The 16462-nt window shown below is 40.8% G+C and overlaps 1 protein-coding gene across 1 annotated transcript in view; it reads left to right on the top strand.

Moving 5' to 3' along the window:
• The window catches only part of MTCL3 (MTCL family member 3), a gene marked incomplete at both ends in the record, with an annotated part of 41126 nt that extends 35946 nt beyond the window's left edge, over positions 1-5180 (top strand). The window contains 2 exons of the mRNA XM_082669204.1: positions 2455-3630; positions 5070-5180. Of these exons, the coding sequence (XP_082525330.1) occupies positions 2455-3630; positions 5070-5180 (1287 nt within the window). The remainder of the gene's footprint in view (positions 1-2454; positions 3631-5069) is intronic.
• Positions 5181-16462: the final 11282 nt, after the last annotated feature.

Raw genomic sequence — 16462 nt, 5'->3', positions numbered from 1 at the left:
AGTGCAGTATTATAACATTTTTTCTTCTTACTAGCAAATAAAGACCTTGCCTTGCGATCAAGGACTTTGATAGAACATGCAGCCCAGCTAGCTTCCCAGTCTCACCTGCTCTTACTTCCCAACAGAGCCGAGTCTAGATAAAAGCATATTTGATATGCATATTGTTGGTCAACTTTCTATTCAAACATTATTTCTAATTCTGGCTTTAGTGACCTTTGACTCTCCTGCTCTGTGCTCCAACTTTTAATCATTTCTTCTCAGTCTCCCTTTCTTTTTTTCTCCTCTTTGATTGCCTCTGAAGCCATTGCAATAGCTTCAATCATCACCTCTATGCATCTCATCCTCATGTCCTCCCCTCTGGGCCTGAGCTGTCCTCTAGGTCCAGCGCTGTAATCTTGGTAACCTTGGGCCTGAGATTCCACATGCCTGTTGATAGATGTTTCCACTGGGTATCCCTCCACCGACACACCTCAAAGGCAGCATTTTAATGTACTTAAATCCATATTCTTCCCATAAAACTTGATCCTCTTTGTTCAGTCTCTGTCCCTATTATTGGCAACACATCCATCAAGACACCCAAGCTCAAAACATTGGGGTTATCTTTGACTCTTCTGCTGATGTGATGTTAGACATTGTAATACGTCCTTGGTTTCATCCTCACAGAATTAGTTCAGGGACCCGAACACATAGTCTCTTGCAGGGCAGCTTCTTTCTTTGCTTGTGAAACGGATTCTCACATCGAATCTATCTGTGACATATATTCTTATCCTTTTTCACTATGCTCCTGGAGTTCTCTCAGTTCTCTGTGCTTCTCTCTTTTCTTCTAAACTCCTTCTAAAGGGAAGCATAAAAGCCAGCACATCTGATTTTGTTATTTTACCTCATTGCCCTACTTCTTTCCTCTCATGCATCTTTTCATGCAACATGTGCAGTGGAAAAAATATGATTTTTGGAATCAGTCTGAATACAGATGTGCTCTGTCACATTAATTTGCCCTCTACCATGTAGCTGCCTTATCTGCAAAGTAGACATAGTATATCATCTTCCTCGTGGGGCTCATGTGAGGATATAATGATATAAGGAATGTGATATTCAGGCTCTGCACACTCAGCAACTCTCATACTAATTCTTATTAGTGGATGGGAGCATAGGAGTCCCCATCTAATTCTTATTAGTGGATGGGAGCATAGGAGCCCAGTGCCCTGCTCTCCATCTCTTCTCTCGCAAAAGCTCTGGGCCACATTTATTGAGCATCTCTGGCAGGAGCTCATTATTCTCCTCACCTTCACCATCAGTGGTTGCTACTTTTTTACCAGAATTCATCTCAAACACAGCTGACTCAGTGCTGGAAAAGAAAGGCATTTTTATTCCTTCCCATTTTTTAAAATGAGGAAACCAAAGTCCACAGAAGTTACATGGTATGCCCAAAGTGCATACTTAAAAGAGAGTTTTGGGAAATATGTCCTTGGATATAATAACGTGTTTTTATATTAGCTCTCTGAGAAAGAGTTGATTTCCATTTTTCTGTTTGTAGTTTTCCATTTAGTTAATGATCAGGGTTTGAAGGTTGTCCTAAGAATGTGTGAGAAGAACTTCTACACGGTCTACGCCATCATCCTTTTACCAGGCAGAACCAGTTCTATCCATTTCAGACTGATGGAAATAAATCCAATTTTAAAAGTGATCTAGATGGAACACTTACCAATTTCTTCTTGGATGGACCGTTCCAGTGTTAAACTTTCCCTACTTTAAAGCCCTTTAAAAACAATTCTCCCTTGAATAAAGATGGGGGACAAATTACTTGCTGTATGGCCGAGTGATCATGTACCAAACTAAGCTTTAGTGTCAGAACCGAATTCCAGTTTCATCTTTGTCCTTTGCCACTTATGAGCTATGTAACCTTGAACAAGCTATCGAACAGCTTTAAACCAGGAATTTTAATACCTACTCATAAGCTTACTCTGCACGTTAAATTAGGTCATACGTGTGAAGAACTTTACAGTATCTGGCTGAGAGTCAGAGCTCAATAAATGGCAGTGAGTACATATTAAGCCACATGCTCCTTCCAGGGAAGAGGTTTCATATTTACTACAGTCAGGGGAACTCAAACCATGAGAAAAACAAAACAAACAAAATGAACATTGTTGAAAATGACAGCCAAACAGTTGTATGCAGTGAGAACGTATAATTCTCTGAATAGTGATGACCACACTTTTTCTTTTTATATTCCCTTCTCTTTTGGTTTCCAGGATGTAATATTGTCCTAGTCTTTTCTCTGCCAAAGAATTTAAATGATTTGGAAAAAATGTACAGCATCTACTTCTCTGTCTCTCTGTCTCATTAAATCTTATTTACAAGAAAAAGGAGTTATTTTTGCAGGTGTCCCTTTTTGGTTGTTTTATTTACATAAAAATGATCTCCTGTCCGCTTCCCTTTTTTTTTTCCCCAAATGAGGAGGACAATGAAGATCTGAAATGCCAGCTGCAGTTCGTGAAGGAAGAAGCTGCTTTGATGAGAAAGAAAATGGCCAAGATTGATAAAGAAAAGGACAGATTCGAACACGAGCTCCAGAAGTACAGATCCTTTTATGGGGATCTGGACAGTCCTTTGCCTAAAGGAGAAGCCGGGGGGCCTCCCAGCACCAGAGAGGCTGAGCTCAAGCTGCGGCTGAGGCTGGTGGAGGAAGAAGCCAACATCCTCGGCAGAAAAATCGTCGAACTGGAGGTGGAGAACAGAGGCCTGAAGGCGGAACTGGATGACCTGAAGGGCGACGACTTTAACGGCTCGGCCAACCCCCTCCTGCGGGAGCAGAGCGAATCCCTGTCGGAGCTGCGGCAGCACCTGCAGCTGGTGGAAGACGAGACGGAGCTGCTGCGGAGGAACGTGGCCGACCTGGAGGAGCAGAACAAGCGCATCACGGCGGAGCTCAACAAGTACAAGTACAAGTCGGGCGGCCACGAGAGCGCGCGGCACCACGACAGCGCCAAGACCGAGGCCCTGCAGGAGGAGCTGAAGGCGGCTCGCCTGCAGATCAACGAGCTCAGCGGCAAGGTCATGCAGCTGCAGTACGAGAACCGCGTGCTCATGTCCAACATGCAGCGCTACGACCTGGCCTCGCACCTGGGTATCCGCGGCAGCCCCCGCGACAGCGACGCCGAGAGCGATGCGGGCAAGAAGGAGAGCGACGACGACTCGCGGCCGCCACACCGCAAGCGCGAAGGGCCCATCGGCGGCGAGAGCGACTCGGAGGAGGTGCGCAACATCCGCTGCCTCACGCCCACCCGCTCCTTCTACCCCGCGCCCGGGCCCTGGCCCAAGAGCTTCTCAGACCGGCAGCAGATGAAGGACATCCGCTCGGAGGCCGAGCGCCTGGGCAAGACCATCGACCGGCTTATCGCTGACACCAGCACCATCATCACCGAGGCGCGCATCTACGTGGCCAATGGGGACCTGTTCGGACTGATGGACGAGGAGGACGATGGCAGCCGCATCCGCGAGCACGAGCTGCTCTACCGCATCAACGCGCAGATGAAGGCCTTCCGCAAGGAGCTGCAGACCTTCATCGACCGCCTCGAGGTGCCCAAGTCCACGGACGACGCCGGCGCCGAGGAGCCCATATCCGTGAGTCAGGTACAGTTCTGCCTATTGCGAGCCACGGCGATGGCGAGGCCGGTCCGCGGAGCCGCGGTCCCTGGAGGGGCGACTCCGCGCACCGACCTCCAAGCCCCGCTTTAGGGAAGTCCCAGCTCAGAGCCTCTCTGGGCTTGGAAGCCCCATGGCGCACTTGTTCTTTTACACTGTCCTTCTTCAGGCCTGAGGTTTTCGTAATCCAATCACTTAGCAACTATTCTCCCTCTGTTTTGCTTAAAAGGGAAATTTACCCGCCTCCCCCTCTCTCCACCCCCCACCCCCAGTTTTTGTGTAAAGATGAAAGGATTTCTAAAATATATGATTATTGAAGGTCGACATTTTCAATATTACTCTACTGATTCTAATAGATTGAGCTGCAAGAAGATTCCGAATAGAAATCTTCAATTGCTCATCTGTGGTTTTCAAGCCGAGATTCAAATTAAGCTTAAAATATTTTCAAATCACTAAATGATCAGGATTGATGCATAACTCCTGGAAAGAATGTAGAAACCAGAGGTAAAGAGAGATGATATTGTGTCTGGATCCCTACCAAGAGGAGCAAATAGGAGCCGCTGATGTACCTACCACACGTCGAAGTAACATGATCTTTATTTCTAGAGAAAATCACTGTCGGCTCTATAACGGAGAATCTCGGGACTGGGGAAGGAGTGTTATACCTTAGCTTTAAGGCAACACTAATTCAGAGAAATAGTAATAACTATTCCCGAACAGGGAAAACCAGCATTTTTCCTTCATCCTAATTGTAGAGGCACACCCGATGAGTTGGACTGATCTGCTCTAGCCAGGTATGGTAGCCAAAGACTGATGCATTTTGTCAGGGTTAAGCACGGAAGGGAGTTTATAAAACAAACAGGCAGTGCCACTCCTCTAGCAAGGCTGGTATCTTGTAACCGTTGGAGAACCCACGGAAGAACAACAGCATGCATGGCTTTTAAAACACGCAAGAGGGTTAAACTTAAAAATCAGTTTATACACAGAAGCATGATATTAGATTAACTGCCTGTTAGTCACAACTAGAAAAATTGCAACCTATCGCTTATTTATCTCGCATGCTGCTTTGCTTTGCTATTTAAAAAAAAAAAACAAACTTTTATAATAAAACTTGTTGAATTTCAAAATATTAAAGATTTTTTTCCTCTATGTATTATATCACATAGCTGGTTTTTAGTTTTCTAGTTTCAGATTTTTGAATACTTTGAGTATGTGACTTTTCAATTATACTCTCAGGGTGAAGAGATAGAAATCAGAGTGAGAGAAAGTACTGTACATAATAGTAGGTTTTCAGACTTTGGAAATGTATATAAGGGAGGGTTCTCTATTGTAAGTTGAATGAATGCTTAGATTAGTTGATATAAACTTAAGTTTTAAAAATTATTATTAATGAATTCTTCTTTTTGTCTTTGCATTTACCTTCCCAGATGTTCCAGCCTATCATTTTACTTATTCTCATTCTTGTATTATTTTCATCACTTTCTTACACAACAATATTTAAACTTGTCTTCCTTTTTACACTGTTTTTTGTACTGTAAATCTCTCATCATTTACCATTCATTGTAGTATTTTCAGTTTGTTTGTTTTGTTCACCCTTCAAGACAAGAAGTAAAAGAAGTATAATTTCTGTAGTAACCAATGCTGTAAAAACACTGAAGACTGCTTGTTTCTTTAAAAAGACACATCTTACCACTACTAAATTCAATAAGAAGCTGAGCATTAAATGTTTCAGGTAAGGGAGTAAGTATGACTTCTCTTTTTATAAATCATTTTAATTTTTACTTCTTTCTTTTACATCTTGATTTGCACTCTTCTTAAATCACTGTAAGAATGACTGTAAAAATTGCCTAGGTCTCTCAATTATTTCTCAGTATTTGACTACTATGATAATTCAAAAGCTGGACATTCACAAGTTGGTCACATCTTAGAAAATATATAGACTTATAAAGTACTTTTGCTAGGTTGCAACAGACTAACAGCATAATTTTGATAACCAATAAATACCAATGAAAATTATGGTGAACAAATGAAATGTGACCATCATGGGAACTAAACTATTTATTGTGATACTGATGGTGTTCTGTCTAAAAAGATGTGTTTGGAAGCATGAGAGTGGATTAGGCCTTAGTCCATTGAGAAAGTAATTATCTTCATCCTGCTACATTTGACCAGCTTCAACCATTCCAACCAAACCAACCACTTCTGCGTTTACCTGTTATACCTGGAGCCATAGATTGCCAGTCAAGTTTTTGCCTGGAGTCCTGTCCTCTATAATAGGTTACCACACAGAATTGCTTCTGGGGCAGGAAGTATGCTAGAAATACAGTATATTAAATATTTTGAGTAGGGAAAAGAATAGTCATTCTGTAGAATTTCATTAAATCACAGTCCAAAGCCAGTAGCATAGTTCCAGTGGGAGTTGCTCTCTAGACAAACTTACTTTGATGAACCTCAACATTACCCTTTCTCCTCCTACCTAAAGTGGCCTGGATAGGTTTCCTGTACCCAGAAGGTCCTATTCTGTCAACCTGTCAATTGGCAATTTACAGAGTGGAAAGCTGGACTGCACTACTGTCACCAAGATTCAGAAATACTAGCACTCGTTGACGTCACAGACGTAGAGATACTTGTACGTTGGTTGGTGGATATGAAAATCTGTAGTAAAGTGAAGTGTCTTGCCCTCAGCATAAAAAATAATATATGGAAAATCTTGGCTCTAATACAAAATTTGGTACTGGCAACAGTCTTTTGAGTCCTCATCCCCCAGCACGTCAGTTTCCCTTTGAGTATTAATTTAATAAAAAGAAAAACTACATAATAGTTTAAAATTTAGTTTATAATACCTGCTCTTAATCTCCATGTTTTTCAGTTTAATTTTGGTTTTCATTTTGTTTTGTTTTGAGGGGAGGAGAGACCGGGAGTGAGGAGTGGTTGACCAACAGTTCAAATCTGTCACTACATACTTGCGGCTTTTTGTCTTAGAGATTCAAATGGCTAGATAGAACGTCATGACAAGAACAAATGAAATAACATAAATGCTATACTTAATTATTCAAGTGTTACATTTTAAAAATTTTCATCTTAGGAAAAGCAACCACTTTAAAAATCAAAAGTTGTCTGTTAGATCCTTGGTCAACCCCTAGACCACCATCTCAGAGGAACCATTTTGGCAATGGAAGTGGAACTGAAGGTAAATGTTTGAGGCTGAAATTTATCTGAAATATTGATTGCCTTGGGAGCCAGATACAGCCAGCTAAGCGATGACTCTCAGCTACCTATGGAGCATTTGGTAGCTTATGGAGGTGTTGCCAGTTCCAGTCACAATGACTGGAAGCTCATTGGCATTTAGAGGAAAGGGGTCAGAATTTCAAATAATTGTCCTGCCCAGATTCCTAACATTATCCCTGTGGGGAAGCATGGCATGCGGTGCGCTTGTTCACTTCAGAAGGATCGTGGATGTTCAGTACCCTGTGTGGCTTTAAGAAACTGGCTTTAGAATTGAAACTTTCTTTACCACAAGGAGAATCAAGAACTAAATATCTACATCAGTGGTTTTCAACCTTAGCCATGCATCAGAATTCCTGGCATGCTTTTAGAATTGAGACCCTACTTCACACTAATTGAAACTGAATGTATGAGCCCAAGCATTTATATATATATATTTTTTAACTCCCAAGAACTAATTCTTAAGATGTTTGAATTATCAAAAATATGTAGATACAGCTTATACCAAGGTTATATAGTAAACCATGTGATAATAGCTGTATAGAATCATCAGTCGTCTAGGTTTTAGTAGACCTTAAAGTTCCAGGCATTCATTGGATATCCACATCCTCTCTAAGGCATTTCCACCTTTGTCATATGGCCTTTGTCACAAGTCCTCTAATGACAAAGCAGTTCTCTTTCCACACTGGTGATAGTGTTAGAAAACTCCCCTTGAATTCATACAGGTGTTCAAAGCAAACAATATCAGAGAAGACGAATAGGAATAATACATGACAGAAAGGAGAACCGAGGTCAATATTGTGTACGTGCAGGGTCACACACACACTTGGAGATACAGACACATGTGAATGCTGAATTAAAGCCTCAAGATGATCTCACACGCACCCTAACAAACCACCACTTTGTCATTATACAGTCATCTCTGCTACAAAGCTTCCCCATGTGATCCACAGAGAGGATATGGTGTCCCAGCAAGAATGATGGATGCCAACTGATTCTGCCCTCCAAACCCAGACGAGAAAGCATACACAAAGAGATGTGAGAACGGAGCAAAAAGATAGAGCATGGATCCTTTGTCTACTTAACAAACATTTTTTTTTTTTTGCGGTATGCGGGCCCCTCACTGTTATGGCCTCTCCCCTTGCAGAGCACAGGCTCCGGATGCGCAGGCTCAGCGGCCATGGCTCACGGGCCCAGCCGCTCCGCAGCATGTGTGATCTTCCTGGACCGGGGCACGAACCCGCGTCCCCTGCATCGGCAGGCGGACTCTCAACCACTGCGCCACCAGGAAAGCCCCTACTTAACAAACATTTTGAAGTGTCCCTATGTTAGGTATAGAGGAAATTGAGGTTCAGTTTCTACTTTTTCACAGCTTTCAATTGATTGATTGACCAGGACAGACATGTAAACAGCTAACTCTGACAGGTACTATTATTGAAGTGCAAGAAAAGGTTTGTGGTTGCAATTTATTGTTCATTGCATACCTGAGAGCATGTTAGATTTCCCTAAGAGAGCACAATAAAATCCCTAGGCATTCTTGGATGGAATAATACCATAAATCAATGCAGGGCTGGTACATATACCTCAACAATATCTTGTGACCTGGACAAGAAAGGAGATGCTAACCGAGGGATGGCTGGGCTAACCAAAACACCAGCCTTGCCCTCAGATCTCTTGTGAGGAATTAAAGTCATCCTGGCAACAAGGGTATTAATCTTACCTATGGCTTCCTAAGGCATTGACTTTAAAGAAGAATTTCATGACAATTTTGAATTCCATCCAGGCTCTTCATATATGCAACCCCAGTAAGATAATGATGAGGGGAAACAGGACAGACTTGGAGGCTCTTTCCAACTGTGCTCTACCCACTGCAAAGCCGGCTTCTCAGTTTGTGCCTGTGTGTGTGCACACACCTTTACACACTGTGGTGTACAATAGGAAATGCACCTAGTGTCAGAGAATTCAGACCTGCATCTATCTTAGGGGCCTGCTGGGGGCCGGTAGTTGGAAGGTGGTCTCAGCAGACTGCCAGCGGGCACAAGGTGACCTTGTCCCTTGCTTTCTTCTCCCTGGCACTTCAGGCTGTTGTGTGAGCACCAAGGATCTAGGGTGCATCTCTCCCTTACACCACAGGGCATAGTCACGGGAAGAAAAGTTAACAAAGATGGCACCCAAGACCTCAGAAAGAGAGTCCCTAATATCTCCTTCCCCTCCCCTTTGATCCTGTTCCTTGCATTATCTTTGTTGTATACAGCTAGCTCTAAAAGAGGAACACCCAGGCTTCTTTGTTCATGAAGAAAACAAAATCCTCCAATTATTGAGACAAGGAATCTTCTCATATTTGCACCTTTGAATCTGTGAATCTGTGCTATTTAAACATCACACTGAAAATAAGTTCAAACAAACAAAAAATTCCTTTGTGTGCACATTCTTGGGTGTAGGAAGGAGTGTCTTTGATAATTTGGCCTAGATTTAAGAAAAAAAAATTCAATTGGCTACTTTTAAGCAGAACAGGCTCAAACTCATAAAACAAGGGAAAATCCAGTGCTCAGCCTGGAATGTGTATTGGCTTGCATTCTCCAGCCTTCATTTCAATCTGTGTGGTAGAGTGGGATGCGGTTATTTCATCAGTTGCCGTTGAAGTTTGGAATGTCAATTTGGTAGCTAAGCCTTAACTCTAAATATTCATGCAGTGTTGGTAGCTATATTCTTATAGAACCACAGCCCACTTTCCTCTGGTAGAGTCATGCTTTGGGTGAGGTGCTCTAATTGAATATAAGGGTTGAAGAGAAAGTGGTAGAGGGTAATATCAGAAAGTGGGAAAAGTTGACAGCACTTTTAGGAACAATTTTCAAGTAGAGTGCTGTTATCATCTCGCTTGATCAGAGAACAGGAGCAGCAAAGGCAACACTTGCCTGTTAAAAATAAGGAAAAATCTCCACCTTTCACTTTCCACTGTCAGACCAGGCTGTGATGTCTCAAAGAACCTCATCTTATCTTATGACTCAGATGTTTATGTTTACTAAGCTTAAATGTGACATTTCTTGATTATTCAATTTCATTGTTACAATTATAAAAGGTTTTTTTAGTTCATAGTTATCTGAGTTTTCCTATAGCTAAATCAAATACCATGAAAATCCAACATCTGAAGATAAAATTGTAAGATTTTATAAATTCATAAAATTTACTATAAGAGTATATAATCAGTGGTGTTCAGCAGTTTTTCAGCCTTTCAAAAAATATTCATGTAACTGTTTTGACTTGTGGACGAGAATATTTCTTTGAATGTTGTCTAAACCAAAATTTCTGTTTAGGGTATTTCAAGTTCAGTTCATAATATTTTGCTTTTGTTTTGATTCTTTTTCTTTTAAATTATCAGAACATTTTCAGGCATATTAGGTAAATAATTTAAAAGTTTTATCTTGTACCAAGATAGATATTAAATAAACAGTATGTTGGAGGATTGCACTAATTGAAAAACTAGAGCCTTTCAGAAACGTTTAGAAGAGTTACTCATTTCACAAAATGGGAAGGGACCCTGAAGTATTGAGGAATTATATGACTATTTCAGGAGCTTTGTTATACTGCCGACTCCAAAGATGGAACTCTGGAAATCATTGATTCTGAAAAAGTGTCTTTACATGTTTTTTTTCCTGTAGTCTCTTCTGAGTGTTTTGGGTTGAGCTGCTTATAAAATCTGTGTTAACAAGCAAGAGGCATGAGTGATCATTGAAGGCTGACAAACATTTGTTCCTTTCTGAGATTCTTCATAATGTACCTGTGAAGTCAGCAAGTCAGCTCTTTGAGTCCATGTTGAAAGTTCCTGCCTTAACCTACGTGTTTGAAAATTTAAAGAGACTGAGGGGCAGAGAGAAGCTCATCAGTTTGTCCACTTGCCTCAAATGGCTTAGTAAGGAAAGAGAATTTAAGAGCTTTTTAAAAAAAAAATAGTGTCTTTTATTTGTTAATGTCAGAAAACTCAGTTTAGCATCTAGTTTGTAATTCCCTTCTTTTTCATGAACATGTGCGATTTTTGTACAATCCATTCCCTTTGTCATTCCCTCTGTATTATTAACTCCTGGACAGATAAAACAGACTTAGACTATTTAAATAGACATCCTATGTGTCAGCCTAGATCAGTTGTTTAGAACTTTGAAGGGGGGAGGGGATGGTGGTTAACATAATGAGTCAGCAAAATTAATTTATTCTGGATTTTGGAATCTGAGCTCCTTTACCTGAAAGGAAATGTGTATCTGCAGAAGCACCAGAACCACTGTATGGAAGGTCTTAGCATTATTCTACCTGCTTAGACTCCATGTAGTGGAAAAAGCCCCAGGAAAGCAGCCAGAGGAGGTAGTTGAAGGAAAATGAGGATCCCCCAGCAATGGACCTTCAAATCTTGGAGTGAGAAAGCTCTCCAGGAAGAGAAACTCATGCCTCTGGTCACACTTGTCACTTTCGAGGGAATGTGATTTATTCCCAAGTAGCTATTTGTTTGAAGTACTCATATTTGTGGAAAGTAGATGGATTAAAAACAGTAGGATAGATGCAAAATAATTGGAAAAGAAAGAACGAAAGAATCTTACTGTGCGAAATATTTCAGTGGCAACGACAACAAAAGAATATAGTGTAAGGGCCAAGCATAGGCGTCAGGGCATTGTTAGAGTCTCTGTGGACTTAAAAAAGAGATCTTGGTGTAGAGAGTGGGTCCAGCTGTCTCTGCAGAAGTCCTCTGATTGGAGTGGACCCAAGGCTACACTGAAGTGTGACTGTGGGCCTCCCTTCCTGGACCCTCATCTCCAGATCCTTTACCGTAGCCTTCTCACATCATGATGCCATATTCCTTTGCACCTGGGCACCAAGACCTCTCACATTAGCACCTCAAAATCTAGCACCACTCATAACAGTTCCTCTTTTTGATCTTCCGTCTCTCTCCCTGCTCCACGGCCCACCGGGCTCCGCCGATCAAAGCTTACCTATATTGACTGTTCCTTCCAGCCCTTTTGTGTGTTAGCTGTTCCTTTTTTTCTTTTAGATGGGTTTGTAATCACAGCAACTGAGTTATCTAAACTTCAATTGGTTCCTCTTTAGAGTTTCTAGTTCCTTGTTACACTGCTCTGCACTTCTATCAATCCTCTTTCTTACTCCTTTAGCATTTTTATTACCTCCTCTTTGAACTAGGGGTCTAGTAGTCTGGAGAGATGTTTCACTGTTTGTTGTTTCAGGGGATTTCTCTTGTTCTTTTAATTGGGAGTAGCAGCTCTCCTTTTCTGAGCAAAGTTGTGACTAGCCAGTAATCGCTTCCTTTGTCAATGGCATTTGATTAGACAATTACTAAAAATATAATGCTGTCTCCTATTTCTGGTAGAAGATATAGGTGGGGTAGCAACACCCTGGGATGGGGCAGGACGGGGAGAATACAGATCAGTTCCTTTGTCCTTCAAATTATACTCCCTAAATGGCCTCTCTCAGCCCTGCTTTCCTGCTAGAACTTCCTAACAGAAGTGACTCAGGGTGGCCCTCTTGTGGTGGAAAGGCATTCCCAAGGCCCTTTTCTGGAATGAAATGAGAGGTAGCCCTAGAACAGTTCCTGTATCACTTAGCTTTTGTTGTCATCATTATCAATATCTCCCAAGTAAAGAATCTGGAAATAATATAGTGAGATGCTAAAAACAAATTTGAAAACTGTAAGGAAGATCTGTCTCTAGTCTTAAATAGCTCACGTTTAAAAAATGTTTTATTGTTTTGTTTCTTCAAAATATAGACAAGTACTTTAAAAAATAAAATAAAACAGATAGTTTGAAACTGTTTCTTTTGAATATTTCTGTCATCTGGAAATGCCTGTACATAATCCCCATGACAGATTTGCTTGGCTAAAAAATCTGTTGACATGTCACCATCCCTCAGAATAGGAGAGACAGCCAGCATCCCGTGATTCTAAGGAAAAACATTCAGCACTGGGAAAAGAGCACGTTAGCTGAAACACAACAACCTAAGCATGTAACTTCCATGGATAATAAATACTTTGTGTGTGACTCTCATCATTTTATAATCTAAAACAGATTCTGATAAGTGTCAACCTATTTCTTTTACTAACACAGAGTCCGAACTCTGTCATTCTAGGACTCAAATAACACAGGACCAAGTTTCACAGACTCAGCTGTAGAACTTTATAAAAATTAAGAAAACTGGGCCTCACCCCTGGATGGTCTAGTTCAGAAAGTGGAGGAAAGTTCCAGCTTTAGGAACTTTTAAATAATTCTTTGAGCGATTGCAGGGTGCAGCAAGGCCTGAGAGTAACACAACACGGAACTGTGGTCCCGTTGGTGGAACGCTATGGAGATGACCAGGAGAAGCACCCCACATTTGCTTATAAATTTGTTTCAAGGAATACTCAGGAAGTGGACAGTCATGCTGCAGGTCACATTTCAGGGATCTTCAGAGTTGATGGAGCTTGCTGAGATCAAAGATTGTCTTATTCTTCTAACGGTCCTCAGGATCTAACGCTACAGCTGGCCCAGAGCTGGTGCTCACAAATATTTGTTAAGTGGAATGTTAATTGGAATGCCCAAGACCTCTACCTAAGAATGGAAGATCGTTTAATGTTCAAGAGAGTTCTGCTAAACAACTGAGATGTATCGTAAAGCGCTTTGAAAATTGTAAATGCCACATGTAATAGCTTCTTTTTTTTGGCTGTGTTGGGTCTTCGTTGCTGCACGGGCTTTCTCTAGTTGCAGCGAGCAGGGGCTACCCTTTGTTGCGGTGCGCGGGCTTCTCTGCAGTGGCTTCTCGTTGCGGAGCACGAGCCCTAGAACACACGGGCGTAGTAGTTGTGGCACACGGACTTAGCTGCTCCGCGGCATGTGGGATCTTCCCGGACCAGGGATCAAACCCGTGTCCCCTACAGTGGCAGGCGATTCTTAACCACTGCGCCACCAGCGAAGTCCCCTAGCTTCTAAGTTATAATATGCTATAAGAATGAGTTCCATATTTCAAAGTAATCTCTTTTCCAATTTTTTCCATATCGTTTACAATGAAAATAGAAATACAATACCCCTTTAACTGGTAAATATGTTTAAAGAGTAAAAGAAGAAGGGGCTGAAAAACTATACAAGCAAGAAATCAGAAGCCACCCAGTGTAAAGAGATTAAATAAATAACTGCTTCGTGGTGCTTCAAGATCATCCTTCAGACAGAAAACTGTAAATTAAATGTGCAGTGGGATACTAAAGGCAAAGTTGGTGCATTTATCCCTAGATTTTCTTCCATCACTAATTTAAAATTCTTTTGTCTTCGTATTCCGACCGAGGATTTACATTTTTGAAGGATACAAACCTCTTTAAATAAATGGCCATGAAGATAAATACTCTGTTATATGACTCCTATGTTATACTTGGAAGATGAAGTATTAGCTCCCTCATTTGGGACTTAGAAGAGAACTGAATTTAAGATTTAATAAAGCCAGAAATAAATGTCTCACGCCCCAAACTCTTATCCCTGGGTTCTATTCCCTTCCTTGAGCTCCTTGGAATTTTAAACTTTAAGGCACTCCTCCAAGAATTAGAAGACCTGGATTCTATTCCTGGCATTGCTAGTTAGTGCCTTTGTGACCTTGAGCAAATGGCTTAACATCAGGGCCTCTTTCCTCAGCTGTAAAATTAGAAGCGTGGCTAGATGATTTCAGGCGTTCTTTCTGGCTCTAAAATTCTGTAAGTCTGGAAACACCTGCTAGTGACATTTATGCACTCATTGCTCTTTCCCCCTTTCCAAAATGTTTTAGTTTGTGGCTTAATAGCATCATTTATATAGATCTTTTCAAACCCTTTCCAGGATTTTCTTTTTTTGTTTCTTGATAGCAGCTCGTGTTTCTGCATTTACTTTACATTAAGAATTGTTACATGCATTTCTTTACATATTTGTTATACACTGAAATAGGATTAGTATGACATCAGATATGAATGATTCCTCCAAATTCTCTCTAATATATAGAGCAATAATTTGAGTCACTTTCATATTTGAAGGTTTAAATATTTAAATGGATTAAAAGTGACCTGGATTGTGCAACAAATTGCATTTTTTTCCATAAGGCTTTCAGCCATTTGACACCTGCTTGAAAATGTCAGACGCTTCAAGATGTCTGAATATCACTATAGGGCTGGGTATACCAGCATCTGTTTTCAAAATCCATTCGTTTTATGTACATAACAGCAGGAACTTTTTAAAACAAAGCTTTCTTAGAAGTTTTTAGTGGAAAGGTTCAGAAATACCTGAGCTGAGTATTTATTGCCTTTGTATGCAGTCATCTAATTGCATTGCTTTATTTCTCTGGGGTATGAAATATAGCATGGAAATTTTAGCTAATATACATAAAAATTGTTCAACAGAAAGGGTTGGTAACTACAGTTAATGGTAGACTTGGGAGAAATTCTGTCAAAGTTTTTTGTGCCTAGTTTTTTATTCTATTTTTGATATAATTTGAGGTCAACTTTACCATGACAAGAAGCAGATGAAGCACCTGCAATAAATAATTACTGGGACATCCATGAAAAAGGGCATTGAAACAGGTACTATTGAGGGATAGTATAGAGGACAGCACAGCATAATTCCTCCTGTAATTAGCTACAGATTATCTGAAGTTCTGATGGGGTGTAGAAAACAATCTTAATTTGATTTACCAATGACACATGGAAATTAAGGGGTCTGGAGCGGAAGAGAGGTCCGGAGTGTCCTGATAAGGGCAAAGGCAGAATGAACTAACATTTCTTAAGTGCCTGGCACTGTAAGTACCCCCTCATACTCTTACAACCTCCTTACAAATTAAATATAATTATCCCCTTACAGAAGTAACAAACTCGAAGTTCACACTGATAAGTAGTGGCAGTAATTTGAAACCAATATCTCTGTGACAAAATTCCAGGGTCTTCAGTTAGAGAAACCGGTTCCAAGACCTACTTCTCTGCGTGGTCGAGTTTCTGTGAATTTTGGCAAGATACTCTGCCTCTTTGAACCTTGGTTTTATCAGTAAACTTGGGTTAATATCTACAGACACATTTTCTGTGAGAGTGAGCTAAGATAAAGATACATTAGATATTAGAAGTACTTAGCACAGAGCCTTGCAGAGAGCTGTCTCTCCATGAGTCATCACTATTATTACTCTAACTATTATGGTTGTTGTTATTGCTTTTGAGATTTGGGGACGGGGGGTGGGGGTTGCTTTTTTTTTTTTTTTGCTTTTGATGCCAGGCTTTCAAAACACAGAGTATGATTTCATTCAATTGTCCTACATGTACTAAAGTTCTACTATGAGCAGGTTATTCTTAGTAAACTTTTTAACTCCCCATGAAATATTTATCTGGAATCTGGAAGCAGGCAAAAATAATGTGACAGGGATTATTAAATGCTTTAATGACCACACAGACTTTAGACTTGAGGATAAGCCCTTATTATTTAAACTTTTATGTAGCTTATTTGCTGAATTAGGTTGCAGCACACCTTCACTGAAAACAACTACATGGGGATCTCATTGGTTTTTTCCTTACCACAATACGTATCATCCTTTCCCACGGGCTCTGATTTCCACTAGCAGAAAGACATCA

This window comes from Grampus griseus (genome assembly GCF_964374135.1).
Source record: "Grampus griseus genome assembly, chromosome: 13".
Classification (NCBI taxonomy): domain Eukaryota; kingdom Metazoa; phylum Chordata; class Mammalia; order Artiodactyla; family Delphinidae; genus Grampus; species Grampus griseus.
The sequence above is the reverse complement of the archived record's forward strand: the minus strand, read 5'-3'. Positions and strand labels throughout refer to the sequence as shown.